The following is a 20,238-nucleotide window of genomic DNA, read 5'->3' on the forward strand; positions in this document are numbered from 1 at the left end:
CAGCTCATGGAAGCAGATCCCCACCGCTTTCTCAAAGGAAATTAAGGATGGGCAACAAATGTTGGCCTTGCCAGCGATGCCCACATCCCATGCAAGAATAAAAAAAATTAAATCTAATTTTTAATAATTTATCCATTATTCCATTTTATAACCTCAACCCCCAACCGCTTGACTCCGTGTGTTCGAGCCACAACATTGAGATTCTATCCAAATCTTGTGTAGCACAGGCTTGGGTTGTGAAACAAGACAACCCAAAACTGCTCTACACATTAAATAAGAGCAAACACAGGAATGAGACAAGTGTGTGCATACACAGACAGTTCCAGCAGAACAAAGGACAGGACATGGTTCCTGGCGACGAAATGAATCAGTGAGCACACCAGACTATCCAGTATCACCGTTAAAATTGAAATATTTATTCCATGAAATGAAAAGTGGGAGATATAACTCCAATAGGCACAAATAAGTTTGTAGGACAATTAGTTCTTTAAAGTACTAATTCAACTTTTATGGAAAAAATGAACTATGCACGAATAGGTCTGAATTTTTTTAAAATACAAAATCAGATCACTTCTTTGCACGTTTGAATTGGAAAACAAAACAAAAATAATCCCATTTAGAACCTGGTAAAGTAATAAAAACATGCCCAAACCCCATGCTTTGATTACAGTTCTGGCAGATGGGTTGCTTGTTTCAGATACATTAATTCTAACTGGTGAAGATACAGAATGCTTTATGCGAGAATAATTTTGAGTGGTTTCAGGTTAACGTGGTAAGAATATTGCCACAACGCGTTGTAGAGAACAGGTTCCTCTTGACGCTCGCCCCCCAACCGTCTGTACAGACTTTTTTTTGGCAACAAACGTGCAAGCTCAGCCACAATTTCACTTCTGATTTTCCACACTCTGGCAAGGAGAAATGTATTTGAGGGTTTTCTGCAAAACATGTGCATCAGCTGGCTCTATCCTCTTGTAGTAGTTCTTTTTAGTTTCTATTATTCCAAAGCCAAATTTTCTGTAGAATTCAATAGCTGATTCATTGCTGATTTGAACGTGCCTGCAAAGGTAAACAGCATTAATGTATACAGCACCTTTAGAAATTCAGAATTGCATCAAGACACATTTACAGTACAGTACAGCTGCAGCATTGGGGTGAAATGCTTTTGTTCTGTTTGTAATTGTGGATTGAATCTGGAGCCAGCATTTGACCAGATACCAAAAGGAAACAAAGCAAGGACTCCCTGGGGAAGGGAGTTGTGCTTTGCTTTGGATTCAGTTTACATGTTGAGTTCAACATTTGCGCAAAATGGTTTTGATTTTGCACCAATGTTAAATTCGTGATGTGTGAATGCCCTGCTATTCTGGCACACAGTGGCTGAATGCCACTTGCTGATGTCCGATTTGGATTGGGAAACAAATAAAGAATTTAGAGAGCTCAACAGCTTCCAACATCGCAAGTTCTCTCAGAGCAGTTTAAAGCCAGGAGAGTTCGACATCCACACTTAGCCAAGAGTACAATTAAATTACACCTTCCTGCTGCAGTATCACTGGAAGCAAAAAGACCAGATTTATAGCAAGAACAGTCTGGGTTTATGTCACTCAACTCCAACAGTTGTCCAGATCACCATACCTGACACTTCCTGATCAATAGCCCACTTGCTGCTGCTTTGGTGGCTTGATATGAGGTTTTAGACTGGGTGCGAGTTATTTATGCTTGCTGCACACTTGGACAGTTTAAGAGGACTCATGGACACTTCAGTCATAGCTCAAAGCAACAACTCTTCAGCTTTGAAGAAGAATCATAAGGACTCGAAAGATTAACTCTGTTTCTCTCTCTCACTCTCCACAGATGCTGCCAGACCTGCTGAGATATTCCAGCATTTTGTTTTTATTTCAGATTCCAGCAGCCACAGTATTTCGCTTTTATCTCAAAGCAACAATGTTAGCACACCCACACTAGCTGCATCTTAACCAAAACCAGTTGTCATCAAAGCCAACTGTGGCAAGTTCTAAATTTTAAAATCAAGTTGGTGCATAAAGCTACTTCTGAACTCATCACATTCAAGAAAGGCACACTGTTGTGTGTCAGAACAACTTTACTCAAACCCCAGAAGGAAATAGTATGGATGACAGTTAAACAGCTAAACTTATGCTCAGCAATTGGATTGTAGTAGAGAAAGAGTGTGTGCTGCTGCCCCACTCTCTCAGCTGCTTTTGCATGATCCCAGGGGCGAGGAGGATCCAAGATGCCTGGGTAGCTTTGCAGCTGCAGTGGATGGCCAGTACAGGACATTTCACTGCTTTCACCCTTTGCCACAGTCCACACTACACTGCCATTGTGCCACATCTGCTGAATACTTGAGGTGTCGCCCTCATGCCACAATGGACTTTGTTTCGCTTTTCCAACATCTGTCTCTCCACTGAGAGATAGAGGTTAGCAGGGCTCACCACAATAAGGGGTGGACAGGTCTTGAAATGACAGGTTGTAGATCCAGGGTGGACTTCCGATCAGACATCAGTCTCCTTTTCGTTAATGAGGCATTAGCCAGGACCCATCCAGTAAATAAGGTAAGAGTCACCTCACAAACTTTGATGGATACAAGTGGTATCTGAATGCAGATTGTTGATATTAAGCTTGCTTTCAGACTGAGCAGGCGAAGGCTGCAGGCATATATATTCTGAGTGTACAGAAATTGTGTTTGCTAAACAAGCAACATCCCTGTACAATCTTATGCAACAACCATCTCCAAATCCATGTTTAACAAAATTATCTGCTGGGAAGGAACTAGTCTGAAGAAAACAGTGCATACTCACAGATAAATATTGTCAAAAGTTCCATCCTTTTCACAGATGTTTAACACATGATTCAGCATTTTCGTTCCTAAGTAATGAAAAGGAATAAATCATTCAATGCCGGGAGTCAGAGCACACATTCTCTGAAAAAAAAAGAAACTATCTGTGCATCACAAGAAGGCAGCAACCCAACATGTTACTTGCACATAATCCAGTGGAGGGCATGATGATGAACAACTACGACACTGGAAGATTCCATGTCAGGGTGTACTCCAGGAAACAGATCATGGCCATAAAAGCTCTCGCAACTTTTCAACCAATGTCATACCTTTAATTTGTTACACAAATGTCACAAAACATCAACTTTGACTACTGCAAGTTTCAGCCCTGACCTTCAAACTGGACTTTTACATCAACGTACTTCATTAAAATTACACGTTTGGGGTTGGACATTAAAACACAAATGATGGGAACGTTCCCAGCTTCCTTAGTTTCGGAGTCATTAGAATGCCTTTCTTGTGAGGTTCCAGTTACCTAAAGGTGGTTCAAGTAGCCATGGCCGCACAACGTCTAGGAACAAAAAGTTATCAATGGCATTTTGTCCCATGACAACATCACAATTTAAAGTGGAAATCCACTGGATTAAAAGGGCTCCAGCAGTTAAATTACAATGCCCAGATTTTTTTTTTAAATGGAGAGGGCTGATAACAGAACTGACATTAAAGGATCCTGCTTTATTAGCCCTTAACAGGTTAACTCTTAACCCAAGCTCTCTGGGGCTTGAGTGCAGACAAATTGTCAGAGCAGCAAAAAAATATATGAATTCCATCCAGGAGTTACTGCATGTCAAACATCTAATATGGCAACTACTGTTTTTTTTTGTAATAGTTGGATACTATATGTTGAGTGGTGCGAACTCTTCATCGGCACTTCATCGGAACAGATATGTCCCAAATTCAAAATGGAAACAGGCCTAAAAGGCTGTTAAGTGAAGAAATCTGATGAATTTACAGTCATCAGCTGGTGTTGCAGTCCATTCAATATGCTCCACTGCTAATTATTGGACAAGACTGAATGGCTTATGGAATTAGATGCCTTTAAGCATAATAACGCTGTTCTGTTGAAAGGTCATCGGCTTGATTGTTAACTTTCCCAATTCAGAAACTCTGCAAGACATCCTGAATATTTCCACCATTTTCAGTTTCTTAACTGTCAAAGTCACCGCTGTGTACAGTGGTATAGAGCAAAAGATATTGAGCAAAAAGATTGTTTTAGTGATTTTTAAAAAACAAATCAAGATTTTTTAATACGAATCTATGCAAACTGTGCATCCACTATATCTGTGGCATCTTTTGCCTGCTTACTTATCCAGTCTTCTGTAAAAAGAAAAACTTTATGTTCAGTGTCCATTCTGAAAGTTTTAATCACAATTCCATTCCAGCAACAAACATTTGGCACATTCCCTGCATTCAGCTGTTAAAGAGGTTTAACTTTGGGCCAGATTTCATGCTCATTAACCATGAATGGGCAGTAATAGCAAACTGTTAATGCTTACATTTCATTACTAAACTGCACATTGGAATGGACAACCTTTACATTTTGATCTCAAATATACAAGAAGGTGGAACACACCAGCTCAGGGATTAGATGAGATGAATTGCGTAGATCTATTTAAGGGGAAGCTGGATAAATGTACGAGGGAGAAAGGAATGGAAGGATATGCTAATAGGATGAGATGAAGAAGGGTGGAAGAAGGCTCGCATGAAACATAATGGCACAGACTAGTTGGGCAAAATAGCCTGTTTCTGTACTGCGGATTCTATTCAAAGACAGTCACTTCTTACAGCTCTGAGTGACCTCTCCGTCATGGCATAACTTGGCTCCTCCATTTCATTTCCAGTTCTAATGGAAATGCTCTTCTCCTTGTGCATTTAAGTTTTTCTTTTTCCGATATTTATCCACCATCCTTTTAAAGGCCATCGTGGATTTTGTTTCTACCACTGTTTTGTGGCATGCCATGAATTAAAAACACAGAAACTCCTGTTCCCTTCCCTTCCGTAATCAGTCTGTCTTTTGAAAAGGAAGATGTGTGTGTTTCTAACTCAAGTGTATGGTCAATTTGAATAACCAGCAGCAAGCTTTCTTGGGTTTAAATAAAGAGGGTTACTTATTCATGCATTCACCTTATTAAACTTAACGCTACGTTGCTCACTCACCCACACACACACGCGAGGAAGAGGATAGTGCAATTTTACAAGTTACAAACAAAGGAATAGTTCATAAGTCATGTGATTGGCTTGTCTCAGTACAGGCCAAGTGAAGAGGTTCTTTTCCACTCTTGAAACATAGCTTGGAGAATTCAATAACTAAAGCTGTATATCAAAGTCATTGCAGGATTCCCTCAAAGAGGTGGATTTTTCAGCAGGTGGCAAAGTTAGTTGCTTGTAGTCTTATTACTAGGTTGGTTTTCTGTACTGGTGACCTTAAAATGGAACAGGCTGGGAGACCTTAACACGTTGTAGTCTCCAGCTTTAAGGTATAGATGTTGCTGCCTTCACTTTTTGCAGACTGACTGATTTCACCCCAGTGCTTGGGGTAATAAAGATTGGTTATCTGAAGATAGTCATAATCAATACTTCTATTGTCTACTTGAAGTTTGAAGCCATTGCTACACAATGGAGGGTGGGTGGTGGCCATTCACACCTAACATGACTTGACTGGTTTCTCTACAGCTCTCTTTGTTAAGTGTTGAGCTCTGAGATAGAGAGTCCCGGAGTCCATACATTTTGAATTTCGGGTAAGTCCAAAAACAATAGGAAGTGTGAATTCCACAAATGGCTTCGACTTGGTATGTCCATTCAAGAGGGGACTCCACCCATGGTCTTTCAATTAAGAACTTTTTGGAGACTTCAGATACTTCTGAGTTTGTGCAGAAATAGCAAAAGTCATCTGAACCTCAGCAGCCAATTTAGTAGTCTTTCAATGTTAATTTTTAAAAGAAAAGGCAGTTCCAAAACACTCTATAGTTGAATACAGTCCATGCTCAAAGTTATGAAAATGCCTTTACTGGGCATGACATACATCTTAACAACCTTGTTAGATTTCACCTTAACATCTCCCTGCCTAAATTGATGCCGCCAACCAGTGCAAATAGATTTTCTGAATTTCTCACATCAAAATCTCAAATTCTGAACACATCCGCACAGTTATCGAATCAAAATTAGATGTAGCATCCTCGCCTGCGTCAGAAGGTTGGGAGTTGAAGACTTGAAATTTTTGAAGGTGGCAGGGCAGGTTAACAAAGCAGTCAGTAAAACAAAAGGGATTTTTGGCTTTGTAGAGGCGGAGAGTACAAATGCAGGAAGTTATGTCAAACCTTTTGAACACTAGTTTGGCCCCAGCTGCAGTATTAAGTCCAATTCTGTGCACTACACTTTAGGAAAGATGTAAAATATTTGAAGAGAGTTGCAAGATTGGTTCCAGGGGTGGGCAATTATACTTCTGTGGAGAAGCTGGAGTTGTTCTCCTTGGAGCAGAGAAGGTTAAGAGGAGATTTAATAGCAATGTTTAAAATAGAGTAAATAAATGGAAACTGTTTCCAATGGCTGAAGAGTCGAGACCACAGACATAAGGTGATTGGCAAAAAAGCAGGAGTAACATGAAGAAAAGCTACCTTACAATCAAGTGGTTATGATTTGAAATGCACTGCTTGATAGGGTGATATAAACAGATTCAGTAATAACTTTCAAAAGGGAATTGGATAAATGCTTTAAAGAGAAGAAAAACTGCAGGGATATGGGGAAGGAGTTAGCGAGTGGGACTATTTAAATTGCTCTTCAAAAAAGTCGTGTAGACTCAATGGGCCAAATGGCCTCTTTCTCAACTGTACTATTTTATGGTTGCACGGACTCAAGCACATAATCCAGTCTGACGCTCCAGTGCAGTGCCGAGGGAGTGCTGCAATACTGGAGGTGTCAACTTTCAGATGTGCCGCTACACTGAGGCTCCATCTGCCCTCCCAGATGGACAAAAAAGATCCCATGGCACTAATTCAAAAAGCAGCATAGGATATATTCCCCGGTATCTTGGCCAATATTCCTCAAGCAACAGTGCTAAAACAGATGTTTCAGCTATTGTCACACTTCTGCTTGTGGGATCTAGCTATGTGTAAGTTAGCTGTTGTGCTTCCTGTACAACAGTGACTATGCTTCAAAAGTACTTCATTGGCTGTAAAGCACTTTGAAATGACCTGAGATTGGTAAAGGTGCTATAGGAATTCAAGTCTTATTTGTTATTAGCCAGTTTCCCCAACAGACAGCAAATCCTAGGTTCCCAATACAGGTCAGATCTTGCTGGTCAAAGATCCTGGGTAAGCCTGAGAGTGGAAAGGGGCCAATCCTATTGGCAACAATAGACCCATGAAGAGTGGCACATCATGAGGTGAAATAGGGAAAGACTTTCCCAAATAATTTTTTCCCTTATCCAAAAATCTGACAGAGAAGTCGTATGTTTGTATGTCCACTAGGTGGTGGTGGTAGGTAACATGGTCATTTGACCAAAATTAAATTGTGTCTTTGACCCCAAATGGATTTAATTCATATACAGAGCTAATTTCTTCAAGCACTATTACCCAGAATTGCTTTGTTTCACCAGAGCTTCAAAAACTTTATCATTTCCGCAGTGTGTTTTTCAAAGACAATATTTCCTCCAAGAGGAATATTTAGCCCAGAATGTTTTCAGTGAGACCTGCAATACATAGCCACATATCTCTGCAGAAGACTCTACAAAAGCAGGCTAGGTTCCCTATTTGCTCAGCAATAAAGTTTATCTAGAGCACTTGGCATCCAGCCATCCCCATCCCAAGTGTCCTCCAGTATAGCCTTTTTAAAAATTCATTCACGGGATGTGGGTGTCACTGGCTAGGCCAGCATTTATTGCCCATCTCTAACTGCCCTTCAGAAAGTGGTGGTGAGCTGCCTTCTTGAATCACTGCAGTCCATGTGGTTAAAGTACGGCTTTGGGCATCTGGGTTCAAGGAGGGGCATTAGGCAGCAAGAGCAACCAACTCTATACCCACCAACATCTGGTGTAAAATATAAAAAATAATCCAGAGACTACATATGAAACAAAACATCTTATATAGCTTTATATTGGATAGGGAAAATGAGGCACTCATTGGAGTTCTAATTAAAGTTCTGCACTGCGAATGTCAACATAACTCCACATAGGAGAGAAGACATCAGTGATACCCTATTAAAGTGTTTCTGCTTCGTTCATGTCCAGCAGGCTTGAGCTAATGAAGCTAACCAGCAACTGAGATATTTGATGGTCAGAACAAACACCTGATGTTGCATTGCTCATAATAATGTTCTAGGAATGTACTGGATAAATAAAACCAGACAAGAAAAGTAAAAGTCAAAGATGAGAACAGGCTCTTCAGCGCACTGAAGTTCATCACTTAATTACCATTCAACATGGTATCCAACTGCTGTTCAAATGTTCCACCCGAATGTTTCTTATCTAACTTATTAACTTCTTGAATCATCTTAAATCCCTTAATTAGATCAGCCTTTAAGCTCCTATGCTGAAAGGAATGCAAGTCTAGCTGAAGCAACCTAGTCTTATTAGGTAAGAAACTTCAAGAGTTACAGAGGCAGCAGAGGGAACTTGATTTTGTAATCTTCTCATTCAGCTTACCTATTCCTAGCCTGCGGTATGGTGCCAGGCATCCAAGGGTCATGATGTACAATCGCTTTTGGTTTTGCGAATGATCCACTCTACAGCACACTGCACCTACTGCAATGTCGTTGAAATAAGCTGAAAGTAAATCAGATGAAACAATTCTTAAATATCACCATTCAGCACCAAACTACTATATATAGATTTCCAGCCAAAACAGAAGCCAAGCAAAATTATTATACAATAAACTGCATTATTTCCTCATTACTACACAATTTTCAGAACATACGCTTTTCTTTATTGAAGAGATTAAACTTTGCGTAAAGCACTAACCATATCTTTTATAATTGATCACCTTTTTAAAAAAATATTCTAAATTTTACAGTGTAATTTGACCCTATTTTTGCCTCTCAACTCTCCCTTCAGCTGCTCCAATGATGCAGGTTGTGTTAAATGCCACTGGGAATCCCAATCACTTCCAATTGGTTGCTCCAGTCATAATTCTTAGAACCCTGAAAAGTCTCCTTCCAGGCAACTTTTGTTGCATACTCAGCCTTTTAGGAAGAAGCCAGTTGTAAACTAACTCCAAGGTTAGTCCAGTCCAAAATCTGCAGCTCTTTTTAAAAAAAAAGTGAATCAGATGCTGATGAGGCAGTAATGTAGCTAAGGGAGGAAGTGAGGTGCCAACATTTTATCTTTAGTCTTGTGAAGGTTATGAGGAGGTTTTGATTGAGTAGATAGGGAGAAACCATTTCTACTGCAGGAGGCAAGTAACCAGAGGATGCAAGAGGGTAAGCAAGATGATATTTTTTAAACACAATGAATTGTTATGATCTGGAATGCATCACCTGGGATGGTGGTGAAAGCAGATTCAATAGTAACTTCCAAAAGGGAACTGGAAAAATACTCAAAGGAAAAACAGAAATCTCACTTTGGGAAAGAACAGGAAGTGGTACTAACTAGATAGCTCTTTTGGAGAGCCAGCATGGGCACGATGGACCAAAAGGCTTCCTGCTGTGCCATATGATTCTATAAGCTATGGAACGGAGGAAATATGATAAATTCGGACAATGTTTAACTTCCAGCCTCTCTTTCCTCTTTAACATCATATCAATAAAATCTTAATTTACATAATACTTGGGAATCAAATAGAACTGCTCAAATTTCATACCAACCAGTGTTGTTAAATGCCAAGAGAAGCTGCTGCACCACAGATGGTCTGAGATCAGTAATGCATGCGTGATCCTGCAGGTTTGAATGGCCCCTTCTGTCAACATTTCAGTATGCAGTGGGGATAGGGTTGCCTTTGGATTCAATCAGTAAAAGCTGTCCTTTTCAGTCTCTCCTACAGATTTCTGTTGCATAGTCATGGGACTCATTCTTGCACATCCCATTTAATTTTTCTATAAAAATTGCACAAGTTCCTATTGGAACAGCAGCATAGAAACAGTGACATTCTGTAACCATGCTTGCATGTAGGGCACCCTTGCTACTTAAACAAGCCCAGATAAGGATTTGGTCATTTCAAACCAGAATAGATCAGGGTAGCTAGATATACAAAATGTCAACATTACCTGTCTTCCTACTCAACCTGCATGGAATTCTCTCTCTTTTACTGGAGTAAACTGCTGTGGGTTCATATCCAGAGTGAGTCAGTACCAGAGAGGACAACCATGACCCCCATTCCTAAAGAGATTGGGTCAATGTCTTGAGAGATTCATTGAGGGGAGGGGTTTTGGCATCTCAGAACATGTGTTCATAACTGATGCCAATAGAGAACTGAGAGAGTGCTGCACAATCAGACATGCCTTTAGTTTATGTTTTATCTGAAAAAAAAAAGCCCTAGTCACCTTTGAGGTGAACATTAAAAATCACACAGGCTACTTAGGAGATTGAGTTTTCAAGCTTTTTTGACATAAAAATTATTCACTGATGTAAGATATAAAAATAGAAAATGCTGTAAAAACTCAGCAGGTCCAGCAGCATTCCTGGAGAGAGAAACAGAGTTAACGTTTCAAGTCTGTGTGACTCTTCTTTAGAGCTGAACACTCTGAAGAAGAGTCATACGGACTCAAAACGTTGACTGTTTCTCTCTGCATGAATGCTGCCAGACCTGCTGAGGTTTTCCAGCATTTTCTGTTTTTATTTCATCTGCTTTTATTTCAGATTTCCAGCATCCAGAGTATTTTGCTTTTATCATGATATAAGATTTGCACTGAACAGCTAAGTTCAAATGTAATTCTAGATTCTCAACAGCAAGGGCATCTTCACTAAATTCACTCCAAAACACAGCAAACATGCTCTGATGCTATGTGTGGAAGTGCAATCTCAACACACAGGTTTAGATCAGTGACTACTAACAAGGTGTGGACACACACACACATGCAGAGATGCACCCACGCAGATCAAATACACCAACTTACCCTGGGCTGAGACACCAGAATTTTAATGTAAACCAGTGTCCGGTTACTTAAATGTTTACTTTAGGTCTACTAATGACTACAACACCTTGGAAGTGAGCTTCATGTATATTACTTTTTGAAGCATTTATTACTCCATCTTTTAAGTGAAAACATAAAGAACTACAACTCTGAACAATGACATCTGTTTTGCATAATCTGATTGCAACATCTCACTTGCACTAAATTCAATTTGCCTTTCAGGTTCCCAAGGTCTAACTCATGTAAGAGTGATATCTTTGGTTCAGAATTCCTGGGGATATAACAGATCATTTTCATTATTTGCCTTTCTTCCTACTACAGCACAAACTCAGATACTGACAATCTCCATCGCTGAGAGGGAGGGAATCTGGTACTGTGCTTCCAACAGGAGACAGAGGGCCACTCACAAGACCTTTCTAAACATGAAGCTCTAATACCTGGGATTCTAAATGTGCTCACACTCTGGTTACAGCTCTTATTCATGCCTTTAGTTACATAGAATTTGCAGCACAGGGATAGGCCATTCAGCCCAACTGGTCAATGCTGCTGTTTAAGGTCTGCAACATGAGGAAACTTTTTTTAAAAAGCAAATTGCTGTGATCTGGAAGAATAAATATTTAGTGGGAAGATTACTGGGCATTTTTGGGAAGAGCAATGTAGTGCGATTAATTAAATAGCTCTACCCAAGAGCTAGCATAGGGCCGAATAGCCTCCCTCGGTGCTGCTTCGCTCTGATTCTACAAGCCTTCTCCCACCCCTCCAGTGTGCCAAAGGGGAAGCTGTTCCTCTTTTAGCTTGCAGCTGTAGCCACATTCCATGGTTTGCACTTGCTATTCTTTGTAACAAACAAGCAATAAGTTACCTACAGAATACAAGTAGAGAACTTGGCTTTCTGAAAGCATGAGTCAAGTAAGTACCCAGAGAAACACAAAGCCCTGAGTGGATCTGCACAATGCAATCTGGATTCCATCTCTGGCATACATGCAACAGAAATGCCATGTGATATGGCATTCAAAAGCTATAATTTCAATATTCATTATGAGAGCAACTTGGGTAGAGGTCAGTACGCTGCATGATCCCAACATGCAAGTGGGTTAGATTCCAAAGATGTCCAGAACACACACCTGTCCAAAGTTCGACTGAATGCATGGCAGTAGCACAATTATTTTATTTTTATTATTGGGCTTGAAAGAAAATGAAAGGATTTGACACAAGTTTGTGGAGCTAGACTCAGATCCCAAGCAAGAGGAAGAATTTTCCAGTGGTTTTGGAGACACGAACCCCTTCCATGAATCCCTCTGCTTTGCATCACCTTTAAGAAGTGACTGCTCATCATTGGTCCTGATGAGCTGCATTTTGTGACCAGCTTTTAACAGAATGTGAGGAAAAGATTTCAGATATTGTATATTTTTGTGAGCAAATGATGAGCTGTTTCTGCTCACTGTAACCCTTCATTTTGATGGGAGGTTTTCTGCATATTATGCAACTTTCCGATGGTCCTGCTGTTGTTTAAGGGCATTGTTTGCTTCTCGGCAAGGCTAATTGCCCTCAAGGAGGTGGTGATAAGCTGCCTCTTGGACCACTGCAGTCTGTGACATTAAATACACCTACAACACTGTTCAGAAAGGATTTCCAGGATTTTGAGCCAATGACAATGTTGAAAATACACCTCCATCAAGAAGAATCAAGAAGATACAGCACTGTGGGTGTTCCTACACCACATGGACTGCAGCGATTCAAAGCAGCAGCTCACCACCACCTTCTCAAGGGCAATCAGGGATGGGCAATAAATGCTGGCCTTGCCAGCGAAGCCCACATCCCAAGAACGAATATAAAAAAACATAAAATTTGATTCCCATGCTGATTTGGCTAACCATTAGAATATGGTACCAGCACAGGGTTCAACCCAAGCAAAACATTGACAATTTATCTTAAAAAGAATTTAACAGTAAATACTATGTGCATGAGTGCAAGCAAAAACACAAATTTTACCTAATTTTGCAAGTTCTCCAACCTCCAGCACATCCTTGTAGAATTTGTCGTTGTAACTGACAGGGAAGATGACTTGGTTTAACCGTTTCAGCTGTTTGATGTTATGTGGAGTAACATCTCCAAGCTCAATCCGGCTACTGGAACAAAACAAAGACGTTTCACATAACTGTGCCTGGAGAAATACTTCAATTTGAATCATAGAAAATTACTGCACAAGAGACGAACGTTCAGCCCGTCATGCTTGTGCTGACTCTTTGAAAGGGCAGTCTCTGCTTTTTGTCCATAACCCTGTAAGTTTCTCATCCCAAGTACCTGTCAACTTCCTTTAAAAATTATTTATGGAATTAGCTTCCACCACCTTTGCAGGTAGAGCATTCCAGATCCCGACAACTCGGAGTGAAACCATTTCTTTTCACTCTAAATCTTTTGCCAATGATTTTAAACCAATGACATCTGGTTATTTATCCACTCACCAAAGGGAATATTTTTTTTTCTACCTACTCATCAGAACTATCTTAACAACTTCTATCAGTTCATCTTTCAGCCTTCCTGGTTTCAACCAGAACACTCCCATTTTCCAATCCCTCTTCATAACAAGCAATCCCTCAATCCTGGGAACATTGTGGTAAACCCCCTCTGTACCCACTCCAAGGCCTTTATCTTTACCCTGGTCTGATGCCCAGAAATGCCCACAATAATCCAGCTGTGGTCTAACCAGTGATTAACAAAATTCAGTACCAATGCTTGAAAATAGGAACCAAACCCATACCAAAATGCAGTTAGAAACATTGAATAGTACAGCATAGGAGAAGCCAGTCAGCCCACTTTGTCTGCCAGTTCTTTAGAAGATCAATCTAGTTAACCCCACTCCCCTGTTCTTTCCCCAAATCCTGCAGTTCTTTCTTCTTCAAGTATTTATCTAATTTCCATCTGAAAGCTACGATTGAATTTGTATCCATCACCCCATCAGGCAATGCATTCCAAATCCCAACCAGTCATCACATAACAAGTCTTTCTTCATGGCAGCTCGGGTTCTTTCATCAATCTGTGCCCTCTGGTTACCGATCCTTCAGGTTTGGAAAATGTTTCTCTTTACTTACTCTAGCTAAACTCTTCATGATTCGCCTTCTCCACTTTAAGGGAGACAACTCCAGCTCTCCAGTCAATCCATCCCTGGAACCATTCTCCTAAATCTCGTTTTTACCTTCTCCAAAGGCTTCACTGAAAGTGCATACCCCTAGTTGGTTATACTGCATTTACTGATATGAAAACCCACAGCTGGTTATTTTAAATATTGTCCACTTCCTTCAGTTCATGGTTGCTTCATTTGAATTATCCTTTCAAACAATTTTAAAATCCTATTTTAATTAAAAGAATGGAAAATTTTTATTTCTATAGCACCCTTCATAAGCTCAGGATATCCCCAAGTTCTTTACAGCCAATTTACACACAGCAAACTCCCACAAATAGATGTGATAATAACCAGGTAATTTGTTTTAGTAATGTTGATTGAGGGATAAACATTGGCCATGGCATCAGGAAAACTCCCTGCTCTTCTTTTAATAGTGGCAATGAGAGGGCAGTTGCAGCCTCAGTTCATCTGAAAGATGGCACCTCTGACAGTGCAGCACTCCCACAGTACAGCACTGAAGTCTCAGCCTGGATTTTGAACTCAAGTCTCTGTTGAGGGATTGGACTCCATAACCATCCGATTTAAAAGTGAAGGGGTTAATATAGTGCCAAGTATATCAAAACACATTGGGTTTGATTCATGGGGCAGTGACTTCAAGGAATTACAGCTGGATAAGCACAAGTAATTGGCTAGGCCACAGCTGGGAGCACTGCATGGAATCCTGGGCACTCCATTATATGTAGGAAGGATCTCAGGGCCATGGATAGGGTAGTGTAAGTTCATCGGAATGAAACCAGGAATATAGTGGTGATGAAGAAAAGCTTAAAGAAAAGGACGCTTAAAAGGAATCTAAGAGGATTTTAAAATGATCAGTAAGCGCAACAAAAAAGTATTAGATTAATTAGCTTCGGTTAAAGACCTAGCACCAGCACTGACACACTGGGCTGAATGGCCTCTTCAAGGCTACTAAGAATAGAAAATAATATTTCTTAAAAGATGCAAAACTTCTAAATGTTAATGTCCAGAGTGTCTTGGCTGTACTCATACAAGAAACAGAGAAGATTAGCATGCAGATAGATACAGCAAGCAATTAGGAAGGCAAAACGCATATGTTGGTCTTTATTGCAAGGGGATTGAAGTACAAGAATAAGGAAGTCTTGCTACAATTGTACAGGGTTTTGATGAGCTCACACCTGGAATACTGTGCGCTGTTTTGGTCTCCATACTTGAGGGAGGATTTTAATTAGAGGGGAATTGAATACAAAAGTAGGGAGGTTTTGCTTCAGTTGTACAGGGCACTAGTGAGACTATATTTGGAGTACTGTGTACAATATTGGTCCCCTTATTTAAGGAAGGATATAAATATGCTGGAAGCAGTTCAGAGAATTCAGACTAATACCTGGAATGAGTGGGTTGTCTAATGAGGAAAGGCTGGACAGACCACGCTTGTATTCACTGGAGTTTAGAAGAGTAAGGGGCAACTTGATTGAAACATACAAGATCCTGAGGGATCTTGACAGGGTGGATGTGGAGAGGATGTTTTCTCTTGTGGGAGAATCTAGAATTAGCGGTCACCGTTTAAAAATAAGGGGTCGCCCATTTAAAACAGATGAGGTGAAATTTTTTTCACTCACAGGGTCATTGAAACTCTCTTCCGGAAAAGATGATGGAAAAGAGTCTTTGAATATTTTTAAGGCAGAGGTGAAAAGATTCTTGGTAAGCAAGGGGATGACAGGGTATTGGGAGTAGGTGGGATGCAGATTTCAGGTTACTATCAGATCAGCCATGAACTTATTAAATGGCAGAGCAGGCTCGAGGGGCAGAATGGCCTACTTCTGCTCCTTGTTCATATGATATACTAACATTGGAAGTGGTATAGTAAAGGTTCATTAGATTGATCTCTGGGATGAGAAGGTTTTCCTATGGTAAGAGACTAAGTAAATTGGGTCTATATTCCCTGGAGTTTACAAGACTGAGGTGATCTCATTAAAACATACAAGACTCTGAAGAGGCTTAACAGGGTAGACACGGAGATTGTTTCCACTGGCTGGGGAATCTAGAACACACAGGCACAACCTCAGGACAAGGGGCCAATCATTAGGGACTGAGAGGGGGAGAAATTTTCTTCACTCAAAAGGTTAACAGTCTTTGGAATTCTCTGCCCCTGAGGGTTGTGGATACTCCATCACTGAATATATTTAAGGCTGGGATAGACAATTATTTGGTCACCCAGGGAATCAAGGGATACAGGCAGCAGGGAGGAAAGTGAAGTTAAGGCAGGAGATCAGCCGAGATCATGTTGAATGGCGGTGGAGGCTTGAGGAGCCATACGGTCAACTCCTGTTCCTACTGATGTTCATAAGGATTACAGGAGAGTAAGGATAATGGAGGAGGCTTAATTCAAAAATGTCTTTGTCCTTCATGGATTATTATGGGATAGTCATTTCGTTCTGATAGATAGCTATACGAAGAATAACAGGAGGGGATACAAATCAGCTAGCTCTGTGTAGAAGAAAAGCTACCCACTTCAATCAAGAGAGAGAAATGGCAGTGTATAGTGACAACACAATCTTCACCAGAGTGGAGACAACTGGGCAGTTGTCCTGTTAATCACGCCTGGAGACCGCACTCTTCTAAGTGACTGGGACCGATTTTATGCACATAATTAATATTATGAACTATTCTCCACTAATTTGATTTGGAGAAATAATCCTGTTTTAGTTGGAAGACTCTGTTTGCTATAGTTTCTGTCACAAGTTCAAGACTCTTGTTTGCTCCAATTCATTGGTCAAAGCAGTGGTTTTAATATTCCCTCAAAGAGAAAATAGCCTCCATTGTCTCTTCAAAGACATGATGTTTGTCTTCATCTTCTTGCAAGAACTGCTCAAGTCCCGAGTACATCTCGACATACTTCAACGCCGAGCACAAATTCAACAATGCTTACATCCCGGGAAAAAATAAATATAAAAAAGGACTTTCTGCTCTTTGAGCCAGCTCAGCCATTAAATAAGATCATGGCTGATTGTGGCCTTAACTCCACTTTCCTGTCTGCTCCCCATAACGCTCGACTCCCTTGTAGATCAAAAATCTGTGCAACTCGGCCTTGGATACATTCAATGACCCAGCCTCCACCTCTGTCTGGGGAAAAGAATTCCAAAGACTAACGATCCTCATAAAAAAAAATTCTCACCTCTGTCTTAAATGGGAGAACCCTTATTTTTAAACTGTTCCTCCTTGTTCTAGATTCCCTCATGAGGAAAACATCCTCTCAGTTTCCACCCTCTCAAGTCCCCTCAGAATCTTGTATGTTTCAATAAGTTCACCTCTTGTTCTTCTGAACTCCCAATGAGTAAAGGCCCAAACCCCTCAACTTTTCCTCAGACAACAAACCTCTTCATCCCAGAAATCAGCCTAGTTGATGTCAGTCCACATTTTATTAACAAATCTTTAAAATCCTATTTTTATAAGTTGGTTTACTCAGAATGTGAAAAATCCGCTTCTGACATTTCTCTGTATTTTTCCCATTTTCTCCAAGTTTTGTATCTACATTTATAAACATTTCTTATTTTGAATTTAAATTGGTCAACACTGGACAGAATAAACACATCTAACAGTTCTAAACTTCAGGCTGATGAGTTTACTCAGGCACTTTGCAAATAAAATTAGCTGTTATATGTTAGAATGATTTGCTATGCTTGCGGTGACAGCTGTTAAAGGATACTGCTTAGACTGTCTGAACAGGTGTTAGTGTTAAAATAGTTTTGTGCTATGGGATTTCAATTTCTTTACTCATCGTTGCTGACAGGAATAGGTTTTCTGTCTTCCCCATCTGACTGCGCTCAAACTTGAAGCAATGAAAAACTGAGCACCTTGAAATCAATTCAAGAAAGGACTTCAAATTGATTGGTACCCATTTGCTCATCCTCAATGGTTTAACTTCCACACACAATAGAATCTAGCACCTAAAGAGGAAAATGTCTCTGCAGGAGCTTGGTACAATAAGAAGCCATCTCTGGCAGGTAGTTTTCCCAAAACTCATGGCACATGTTACAGGAGTGCAAGGGACAGCAGGCACAGACAAACCCACTACCACAGCATAAAAATCCCAAGCAATCTGAAAAAGAGCATTATAGACCCACAGAAAAAAACTGTTCTCTACACACCAAAGCTGAGGTCATCACCCATTAAGGAGAGGTCTGATACAAGTTACTGTTAATGCTCAAGCGGTTTATTCTAAAGCATACCTCAGATCCAATGAGTAGCAAGGGATGCAAAACTACATGTGGTAACAGAACTGCTATTACTTAATGATGATATGCCAAAAACTGATATCAACACATTAAAGAGTTAACTCTAAATAAAAATACTGGAAAAAATAGGTAGGAGCAGAATGAACAGAAATTGAAATGCTCATCAAGGCAAGATGTGGCTCAGTGGATTAGCACTCTCCCCTCTAAGTCAGAAGGTCATGAATTCCAAGTCTCACTCCAGAGTCTTGAGCACAGTATCTAGGTAATAATGAGGAAGTGCTGCACTTTTAAAGATGCCATCTTTTAGACGACACTTTAAACTAAGGCCCTGACTGCACCCACGTTGATATAAAAGATCACACGGCTGTACAGTACTTCAAAGAAGAGCAGAAGACTATCTGTGTTCCACAACCAACATCACTTTAAAAAACTGGTCATCATTCTATCTACATTACAGCAGTGCTTCCATTGTCTGTAAGGTGCTTTGAGATGTCCTTTCCCTTTTGGCCAGGTCAGGTATACATCAACCAGGTGCACAAGAACCTGCTGCGTTATATCTTAGCCCCAACTTATGCAATGCACCCCTTTACAGCACAATGTTAAAAATATAATTATCAATTACAACACTCTGATATCCGTGTATTGTTGGCACAGTATGCAGTGGTGCTTGGGCTTAGTGCTGTTGATTTGGAAGGCATCCGACTGTTCAGTCTCAACAGCTAAATTGTTTGTCACCAGATTGGGTCTTTAGTTCCTTGTGTCACATTGATTGGAGTCAGAATCAACCTGCCACCATCTCAGTGGAACACACTGATAAACTGCAATTATGAGGAAACAGTGGCCTTCCAAGGGTATGGGTCCAAGAGAACCTTGATGGGCAGACTTTGATTTGGGCATGGCTTGATCATCCATTTGGTGATCTCTTGAAATCCCATAAAACACATTCCCAAGCAGCCAGGCTGGAATCTTTGGGCCCCACAATCTCTCAGGCAGTCCATACAAAAGCAAGACAGATTTGTGGCTATCGTGACCTCAAGATGTCCCAAAACTCAAAGAAGAACTTTTGAAGTGCAGTCATCTCTGTAATATAGGAAACAGAGCAGCCAATTTCCACACAGCTAGCTCTCACAAACAGCAGGGTGATAACAATTGGATCATCTGTTTTAGTGACACAGAATTAACCAGAGTTCATTAGAATCTGATGAAAGGTCACAGGCCTGAAACATTAACTCTGCTTCTCTCGCCACAGATGCCATCTGATCTGAATATTTGCAGCAATTTCTGTTTTATCTGTTTGAATGATGTTGATTGAGAACATACCAGCCAGGCCATCGAGCAGAACAGTGCTGCCCTTTGACAGAGTGGCCAATGGGGCTTTTTATGTCTACCTGCAATGGAAAACAGAGCCTTGGTTTAAAGTCTCACCTGAAAGACAGCATCTTTTATAGTGTAGCACTCTTTCAATACAGGCACTGAAGTGTAAACCTGAATTATGAGCTCATGTCACTGACATGGGACTTGAACCCACAACCTTCAGTCGGAGGTGAGTGCTACCCACAGAGCCACGGCTGACATCCAAGGCAATTGGGCCATAGGTGCACACCAGACGCTGCTCCCTTCTCTCTCACTGGCAACATGACTTTGTGCCAACAGAATGCTTAAACACTGCATAACACTGCAGAGTCATAAAAGGGTTTGCAGTCTCCCAAAGCCCAGAACACTCCAGCTTTATGTGCCTGGAGAGTGCAACTGATATAGCTATCTTCAAACTCTCAAAATTGGAAGCTTGCCCCCTTTTGAATTCCAACACCATGCAGAATGCATTAACTTCTCCTGAATTTTGGGCAGTTTTAATCTACGGACCTACACACGAGCCAAACATTAAAACAGATTCTGACAGCAATGTCTCATCATCTACAGCAATGAGGTGAATCATTAATGGCCACTTTGAA

General features: G+C 40.6%; 1 protein-coding gene across 2 annotated transcripts in view; it reads right to left on the minus strand.

The window, feature by feature from the left end:
- Positions 1-394: 394 nt before the first annotated feature.
- The window catches only part of naa50 (N-alpha-acetyltransferase 50, NatE catalytic subunit), a 30,314-nt gene continuing 10,470 nt past the window's right edge, over positions 395-20,238 (minus strand). Inside the window, exons 2-5 of one of the 2 annotated variants that reach the window (XM_041198633.1) lie at positions 12,905-13,038; positions 8,490-8,609; positions 2,814-2,880; positions 395-1,056 (exon numbers count right to left, since the gene is read on the minus strand). In XM_041198633.1, the coding sequence (XP_041054567.1) occupies positions 885-1,056; positions 2,814-2,880; positions 8,490-8,609; positions 12,905-13,038 (493 nt within the window). In that variant the 3' untranslated portion in view covers positions 395-884. Of the gene's footprint in view, positions 1,057-2,813; positions 2,881-8,489; positions 8,610-12,904; positions 13,042-20,238 lie in introns of both variants that reach the window. The other variant, XM_041198632.1, reaches the window with a different exon arrangement.

This window comes from Carcharodon carcharias, chromosome 11 (genome assembly GCF_017639515.1).
Source record: "Carcharodon carcharias isolate sCarCar2 chromosome 11, sCarCar2.pri, whole genome shotgun sequence".
NCBI lineage: Eukaryota > Metazoa > Chordata > Chondrichthyes > Lamniformes > Lamnidae > Carcharodon > Carcharodon carcharias.